The sequence below is a fragment of the Podarcis melisellensis genome (assembly GCF_964234715.1).
Source record: "Podarcis melisellensis genome assembly, chromosome: 8".
Classification (NCBI taxonomy): domain Eukaryota; kingdom Metazoa; phylum Chordata; class Lepidosauria; order Squamata; family Lacertidae; genus Podarcis; species Podarcis melisellensis.
Genome location: NC_138540.1, coordinates 45121420 through 45130621, shown reverse-complemented (window position 1 = coordinate 45130621; position 9202 = coordinate 45121420). Strand labels below are relative to the sequence as shown.

Sequence of the window (9202 nt, the reverse complement as noted above, 5' to 3'; positions counted from 1 at the left end):
AATAATAATATAATAATTAAAAACTTTGCTTGTGTAAAATGGAGTAAAGGCATTTGTCGAAATTGATCTTCCCAACACATTTGCAAGTATATTGTTAGAATTATGGAAGTGAACCACTTGAAGTAACAACTACCACCTTTGTTAACTTGGTGCCCTCCAGTTGTTGGACTACAGCTTCCATCAGTCCTAACTAGTATGCGAAGACTGATGGGAAATACAGTCCAGCAACTTCTAGGGGGCACCAGGTTGGCAAAGGCAGCGTTAATGAACCTATGCTGTACAGACAACATTATGTTTATCTGTGGTGGGATCCACCACATAAGAAAATGTTTAGTAACACCACAACTTTAATTAAACCAAAGGTAGGGCTGGCCTTAGAAAAAGGTGACTGACTTTGTTGCAGGGGGTAGCAGACATAGCTGTCAACAGTCCACAAATAATAAGCCTCTTAGAGCAAAATATACATCAGGAGGCTTAGTTTGGTCAGAATTGAGTATACACTTCCAGAGTTAATGCTAAATACTTTACTTCTGGTAAATGAGCCACTATAGCTGCTAGAGGGGTGTAAAAAATTGTGTCCCAGGCTTTTTTGTCTGCCCATGTACTATTTGAATCCAAAGGGGCACATAGGCTGCCAGATGTGAAATTTATATAGCTGCAAAGGCTGAGGCTGCTGAAGAAGCTAGAGATCACATTGGCTGGGAGTCCTGGAAGACCTGCTCCACCTGGCCTGGGAGAGTGAAACCCTGATGACTCCAGCTACAAAAGCTGAGGCTGCTAAACAGACTCTCAGGCTGGGGTGCTGTTTTGTGGGGGTTACTTCTTTTGTGTTGTTGTTTTTGTATCTTTGCTTTTTATTTTGTTGTGATTTATGTGGAAATTATTCAGTTTGATTTTGTATTTTTTAATGCTTAATTTATTGTTTATGACTACATTTGTTATGTTGTAGCTACGTATTGTATGCCACCATGACCATGATTTGGACTGTGAAAATTGAATTATGTGTGTATTTATCCTTGTGCCTTCTGAGCCCTCTCACCATCAGCAGAGAGCAGCAGTAGTGTTGTGATCTTCCACCTGCACTCAGCCTGCATCTCATATTTGTATAAAGCAGAGATGGGTCCAGGAACCAAAAGACTACTGTTTGTGACAGTGAAACGAACAGCAGAGAGAGAGAGAAAGGCCAAACCCTGCCACCTCCCTGTGAAGGGGAGAGAAGGGAAAAAATGCTAGCACTTGACCTAAGTGCTGCATAACCATCTCTACCCAGCTCTAAGATTCTCTGATTCTATATGGATGCTTTAGCTGAGATTCCTACATAGCGGAGAGTTGGACTAGATGACCCTTGGGTCTCTTCCAGCTCTAAGATTCTATTATCTTCGCATGCCTAGTGGCTTTGCTGCTACAAAAGCAACAGCAAAGATGCTGAGGCTAACAGGTGATGTCTACCTTATCTCCCTGTTCCTCCTGTGTACTGGTAGTTAAATCCTGCCACTCCATGAAGGGGAGACAAGAAGGAAGAAAAAGCAAAAATGTATGGTGTGGGAGGTGGAGCAGGCTGGGAAGGGGGCACAAAGCACAGGCACTTGGCAACTGTGCCATGTGCCAGCTCCTTCTCCCTTACTTAGAAGCAAGCCTCCCTGAATTTAAAGGGGCTTCCAGCCAATAATGCTTACATAGGGCTGTAGGCTTTGTTATGGCTAGATCCAGATTCTTTTGAAAGAATAGAGGTTTGCGGCTCATTTTATTACATTGCTGTTTCCCACCTGTCCTCCATTATAGAAACCTAAGGACTCTAATGTGGACTTCTGGGCACCGACTGACCAGACTCAGAACTCCTTCACTTTAGCAAACCCCTCGTGGTTTCAGTCAATGACTGGGATCCTGATTCATGGCAATACAGGACTCTGAGGCTACCCATGTAGTCCAAGCAGAGGCCAAACATATGTTATAGGAGGGTAGAAACCTTAGACACTATGCATGTAAAAGTACAGGAACACCGTTCACAAAAATGTTGTCTGAATGTCCAGCATAAATGTAGTCAGAAAAATGAAAATCCAGTATAGCTGCAAGTCAATTAGAAACACCAAGTCAGGCAAGAAGATCCATTATTCCACCATACACAAAAAATTATGACACATCACTAGTTGTCAGTTCACATTTGAGAAAGAAAAATGATGAAATCATATTAAGAATTATGTGGAGCCTGGAAAAAGAGACTTGTATATCAACCTGTTCTGATTAGCAGAAAGAAAAAATACATGTGTCAGTTGCAACCATACATACTCTTCATCACCTTGTCGTGGTGAATGGGCTTGCACATTCCTATGACCCTTGTGAGCGAAGCCGTCAGGAGTCTTGTACTTCCAGCAGGGTCAACTAAGATAAGGTCAAGGGGAAGGTGCTAGACAAAGAATGAGCCAAGACGTCTTCAATGGCAGAACAGGCAGAAGATAACAAGCAGTATGTTACAAGCGTTGTGAAGGCGGATGAAGGCTGCAGCAGATAAGAATCTACCAGTCGTCGTGATACTCATGCCATCAGAATAGAGCTTTACTGCGAAGATTGTTTGTTGGTCAGCGTGCACTGATCTACACACATAAAGCAAATTCACAAACAGGCGTCTTCCAAAAATCCATCCCAGATAAGAATGGCTTTCCAAGTGAACCATTCACAGTGGGATCAGGTGTTAAACAGGCTTGTGTTATCATCCCAACTCTACTTACTATTTTCATTGCCATGATCCTACACTTTGTTGAAGTGAAACGCCCCACTGAAGTAAAAATCATATATCGAACAGATGGAAAGCTCTTTAATCTGAGTATGCTGAAAGAAAAGAGTAAGGTTACCATAACTTCTGTCATAGAGCTTCAGTATGCTGATGGCAATGTAGCATGTGCACACTCAGAGAATGACCTCCAAACCATCCTAAATATCTTCAGAGAAGCTTACGAAAAGCTTGGCCTATCGCTCAACATCCAAAAAAACCAAAGTGCTGCACCAACAAGCACAAAACAACCCTTCTGCAGAGCCACAAATCAAACTCATTGGTGTAACGTTGGAAAGTGCTGAACACTTTTCCTACCTGGGCCGTTATCTTTTCACAAGAGCCGACATTGATGCCGAAATCCAGCATCGCCTGAGCTCTGTGAGTGCAGCTTTCTCCTGATTGAAGTACAGAGTGTTTGAGGACCAGGACATTCGTAGGGAAACCAAAATGCTTGTTTACAAACCTATTGTACTACCAACCTTACTGTATGAACTTATAAACGCCATCTCCAACTCCTCAAAATCCAGCAGGAAGACAGGCAACTAATGCCAGTGTACTGAAAGAAGCAAAGATCACCAGTGTCAAAACAATGATTCTTCAACATCAACTTTTTGAAATGGTCATGTTGCTTGGATGCCTGATTATCGTCTTCCAAATCAACTACTCTATTCCAAAGCGTAATGCTGATGGTCAACAAAAGATTTTTAAAGACTCTTTCAAGGCAAATCTTTAAAAATGTAGTTTAAACACCAACAATTGGGAAACACTGGCCTGTTTGTGCTCCAACTGGAGAACAGCCTTTACCAAAGGTGTCATGGACTTTGAAAACGCTCAAACTCAGGATGAAATTAAGAAACGTGCTCAGAGGAAGGCATGTTTGGCAAACCCTCACCATGATCAACTCCCATCCCGAAACCTATGTCTCCACTGTGGAAGGACATGTGGATTCAAAACGGACTCACGGTTATGACCGTGTTCATGGAAGACAATCTTACTCAGCTACAAGTGATCACCAAAGAAGAAGACCTTGCAAATAAAAGTCTCTTAACCAAGTGAGATAGAAAACAAAACACTGAAATGTGTTTAATCAAAGCAGAAACAAGCAAATGCCATGGAGTAGGTGGAGGAAGAAAGAACTATTAGATGTTACAGACAAATTACAGACTGCAGTACTGTATAACAAAAACAAAATATATTTTATTCAAATTAAGCATATTTGCTAGCACCTCAGGATAACCAGTAAACTAGAACAGTCCAACAGATAACCAGTCCAGTAATCCAAGCAACTGAACGTATTTTAGTGCATAATGATGGTAGAAAAGTACCACGACTTGTCACAACACACTTTCGAAACACTCTCAGCCAGCTAGAATGCACCGTCTATTTACAAAGAAAGAAAACTAGTGTGCTGCTTAAGGTCTCAACAGATGCATACAGAGCAAAATGCAAGCTGTGTGACCAAACTTGACCTAAGCACAACACATGGCAGTAAATTTGTCTGTAGTTTTCTTCCCCACTTCAGAAGTATGGGGGGGGGCAGCACAGAAATCTGCTAAGATTGGAAAAGAAGATAGTTATTAAATTTAAAAAAATACTAGTTACAAGCTGAATCATGTTCTAGCAACTTCTAGTCAAATAATTTGATACAGTCTACTATCTTGTTCAAACAACAGACCAATTCCCCAATGACTACAGCAGAACATCCATGAAATCCAATGAGGCTAGATTTTATGGTGTGCTGCTGCCTCCTGCAATAAACTGCAGAGTCAATTACACCAAGAATTGAACATGTTTTACGACCTACAGTATATATAGTCAGACGAACAAGGGACATGTAAGAAATAGGTTTTCTTTATGGTATTTTTTCAAGCTTTATAATTGTTTGAGGGAATAATCTCCCCCTCTCCATTTTTTAAAAAAATATTTTCTTCATTGCTTTTACTGTTATTGGTATATACAACGTATATAAGCAATACAAGCTTGTGGTTTCTAATTGAGATTTGTTATATAAAATATAAAAAATACTGTAACAAAAAAGAAAGAGAAAAAAAATGGGGCAGATGGCCATTCTGACACTAGCCAATCCCTGCCAGTCACAATAGTTTCAACCAAAGGTATTTTTACACTTGAAAATACAAGCCAATCTACATGCCTACAGTTGTGATTTTTAGTTATGGGTTTGATAAACTCAAAAACTCTAGCTATTGCATTGTGTTTTTCTTTCTTTCTTTGTGAAATGAGATGTTCTGGCATTCTCTGCATAGCCATGCAGAGTACACACACCGTTGTGGACTCTTATTTGAAGTATATCATCAACCACACTGAATACAATAATCAGAAGCATCTATTTGGTGCTACACAGACATACAAATATTGGTGGGGTCTCAACATCTATTTCTGACAAAAGTGAATCAGGCTATAGGGCAGGCTGCTCTCTAATCTCTTTCCATCTTCATATCCATGGAGATGCAAACTGGCTCATAAATATCTAAAAAGTACAAGTGTATATCACAAATTTATCAGTCCATGGTTGTGATATTAACATCTTCCAGGTTCTTAACAGAGAGTGTTAGAATGCCAATTTATTTAGAAGTATGAAAGGTTTGCAAAGCCACTGTAACTTAACCTCATTCCTCTTATGCTAGCCAGATTGCATCCCAGTATATCATATGTGAAAAGGAAATAAGCCACACAATACTGGTTTACACAAGAGAATATTGAATCATTGCTTAAGTAAAAGAAGCAGTTGTTGAATGCCATGATGGGCAGGGAGTCATCCAACTATGGCATGGCCATAATAATCCCTTGAAACTAGAAACAGAAAAAGGGCAAAACACCAAATATAACTGCATCCTAGGAATACAGACTCCAGTTGCCCTCTTTAATGATTAAGAATGAACTTGGCATCAAAAATGGCATACTCCATATCAGTAGTTTGTGGGTGGGGGATGACAACCCACATTTTCTCTCTCTCTCTTTCCATAAAGAGAAACAAACAAAATCCACTGATGGCCATGGTTTCTAAGGCGTTGATCACCAATACATTTACTGCAGAATAATCATAGGAAAGTGCCATGACTTTCACTAGACTATTCCAGAGTAAATGATTTACAACCCGAGTGTGCTTGTCTAGAAAGTAACTGTTATTGTTCCTCAAAATTAGCTTTGCACTAAATTTAATCCCACTGGTGACAGAAGCTTATAGCCCTACACCCGCCCACTTAATGGAAACATCCAGCTTTACTAGAGACATTTTCCCAGCAATGCTAAAAATGGACCAGCTCTCACAGAATCAACATTACTGAGAGTACCAAAGCAGCTGCTGTCTGCTACTGTGCTTTGAACAGGACATAATACGAGTAGAGCATCAGCTGATAACCAATAATCCAAACTGTACCCATCTTTTTATGTATATAAAAATATTGTTGTAGCCAACTCCTGGTGGGTACTTCTCACAGAAAAACATGTAAAAAGTGAGTGTGTGGGTCCAGTTAAGTGTCAGCCTGCTCACACACCACCCTGGGCTTCCTGACAGGAGAAGGAAATGTTGTCAGTACATAGTCAAGAACTGGTGATTTGCCTGTCACAGTGTAGACCTGACTGAAATGGTGTGGAGCACCATTTGTCCTTGCTACAACTGCCTGCCTGCCTGCCTCCACCCACCCACCCCCCCCCCTTCGTCCTGTTTGGGCATTTCTTGCCACTTCTGTTCGCAAACAATACCACACAGGTCGATTTGTGCTCGGTCCCCTGCCCTACATGAAACAAGCAACTTGAAGAGCAGGACCCCAATCCTAAGGAGGGCACGTATGTCTCAGAGACCATGGCGCTTGCGAGCCACCCCTCCCATGCTGGCAGCATGCAGCAGGCGGTCCTTCTCCCGGATCTCCTCACGGAGTTGGGCTTCGGACAGGCGCAGGCGGCGGATGCTGCCCTTCATCTCCTTCATCTTCACCTCCAGCAGAGCAATGATGTCCCGCTGCTCGTTCAGTTTGCGCAGCAACTCCTCCGACGTGGTACCCGACGACAGTGAGTAGGAGTGGTCTGGCGGGCTGTCCACCAATGGCCCGTTATCTGTAAGGAATGCCAGGCTAACAGGGCCCCCGATCATTGCCCCGGGGCCTCCCAACATCGCCCCTGGGGCCCCGAGCATCGTCCCAGGACCTCCCAGCTCCACCTGCACGGTCAGGTCCATAGGCTTCACATCATCTCCTGCGCCTCCTCCCCGGGGCACACCTTGCCCAGCCGCCGCGGCGGCAGCAGCTCCCTCCTGCAAAGCGAGCAAGACCGCGGCTTGCGCGGCGGCGACCGCGGGCGCCTGGGGAGGCGCGGGGGCGTGGCGTGCGCGCCGGTTCCCACGGGCGCCCTTGCGCTCGTTGACGCCCCGCAAGGGGAAGATGGTGGGCACCCGCACCAGGTAGGACTTGCGCCCGCCGGGGAAGTGCTCGGAGCAGACGCGGTGGCCCGTCGTGGGCTGGAAAGTGCTGAAGCATCCGCTCACTCCGGCCCGCGACACATTCTTCAGCCAAAGGCGGCGCAGCTCCGCGTCCTTCGGGAAGGTGTAGAAGTGAAGCGCCTTGTCTCGGTGCGAGTTGTTGTAGCAGCCTGGCACGCAGCACGTGAACCCGGGCATGGTCTGTGTGGTGTTTCGCTGCGCCCTCCTCCTTTCCCTCGGCGGGCCGAGGCAGCCGGGACTACAGATCCCACAAGGCCTCCCGATGCCGAGTCCCAACGACAAGGCGAGCCTCCTCCGCCACCGCCACAGCAGACCGCTCTCCGCAACAGCGCCACAGGAAACGGAACTACCCGCCCCACAAAGCACCGCGCCGCCGCCGGAACTACGTTTCCCACAAGGCACCACTGGGCGGGGCAGCTACGGGAGTGTTTAACTTGGCCACAGAAGAGCGGGAGAGAAAGCGGGCTGGGGATTCCACGCGCGCTCTCCAGCTTCCCACAATCCTCCGCGCGCCCCACAACTTATTTGGAAGGCGGCTGGAGGCTTTATGAGGCAATAAATAAATATAAATAGTTGGCCTTTGTTTTGGCTTGTGCTGTAATAATATTTGTTAGTCTTTAAGGTGGCCCAGGACTTCTTATTTGTTTGCTGCAGCAGACTAACAAGGCTCCTCGCTGGAATTTATTTCGAGTCCTCCTCTGCATGCTTACCTGGGAGTAAATACAATTGAAGCCAATGGATTTTGCGTCTGAGTAGACGTTGGTAGCATGGCAGCCTGGACTGCGTTCACACGACACTGCTAAAGTACATTCTTTACTTCACATGTATTCTGGGCAGTGCAGTTTACCCTTAGAGTTTCAAATCCCAGCCTGAGAGTTGATGTGGTAGTTACAGTGTTGAATTAGGACCTGGAAGATCAGGGTTCTAATCCCTACACAGCCATAAAGGTAAATCACTTTCAGTGTTATAAAAATTTAGGTTGTACACACATAGCAGACACACATTCCACAGAAAACCAATCTTTCACCCATCAACATTTAGGAAATATTCCCTGAGAAAAATTACACTTTATTTTAGCAAATAGAACAATCCCAAAAAGTCATTTTAGCTCTCCTAAATCTGTAGAAGGAAATATCTTGGAGAAACTTTTCCCAACAGTCATTTCACTTTCAAATCCTGACTTAACGTCATATTTTGTGTATGAATGGGGTAGGCCTGTGCATTTTTAAAAATGCATTTCTATACTGCTGCTTAATGATGTGGATGTGGTACACCCTAGAAATTAATAACTGCTAGGATTTTGGTTATTTGTGGAATGAAGGGATAATGCAAGCTGTAAAGGAATTCGTGGGCTGGGGTATTCATACCAGTCTAGCTGGCTGGGTGAACAGCAAACCTGTTAGCATGACAAAAAAAAGGTGTTAATAAGACATCAGAGAAGGATCCTTTGCCCTGGGGAGTCAGATGTCATAAAGGTTCCTGGGGTAACTGTGTGTTTGAGTGGATAGGAAAAGGGAGTTTTGAAGCAGGGATTCCTGGGAAGAAGAAGGAGGAAGAAGGACTGAAAGCCATCTTGGCCAGGCAGAGGAAGGGTTGCTTGCAATGCCATAGGCCATGCTGTAAGATCTTGACTCCCTCCATGCAGACTGAAGGTGTAAATAGGTGAATAAACCATGTTTCTTAAAGCACAACAGTCTCTGCTGTGTCTTCTATTATCCAAAGGAACACAGACCCTGTGTGTGTGCCTGAGAACCCATGGGCTATTGCCATCGCTCGACAGAGAAGAAGAAGAGGAGTTTGGATTTGATATCCCACTTTATCACTACCCGAAGGGGTCTCAAAGCAGCTAACAATCTCCTTTTCCCTTCCTCCCCCACAACAAACACTCCCTTAAGGTGAGTGGGGCTGAGAGACTTCAAAGAAGTGTGACTAGCCCAAGGTCACCCAGCAGCTGCATGTGGAGGAGCAGAGACATG

The 9202-nt window shown here is 44.4% G+C and overlaps 1 protein-coding gene across 1 annotated transcript; it reads right to left on the bottom strand.

The window, feature by feature from the left end:
- Nucleotides 1-6385: 6385 nt before the first annotated feature.
- THAP11 (THAP domain containing 11) lies at nt 6386-9001 on the bottom strand. Its single transcript, XM_081920430.1, has one exon. It carries the CDS (start codon nt 7401-7403, stop codon nt 6585-6587), a length of 819 nt encoding a protein of 272 aa, XP_081776556.1. The 5' UTR covers nt 7404-9001; the 3' UTR covers nt 6386-6584.
- Nucleotides 9002-9202: the final 201 nt, after the last annotated feature.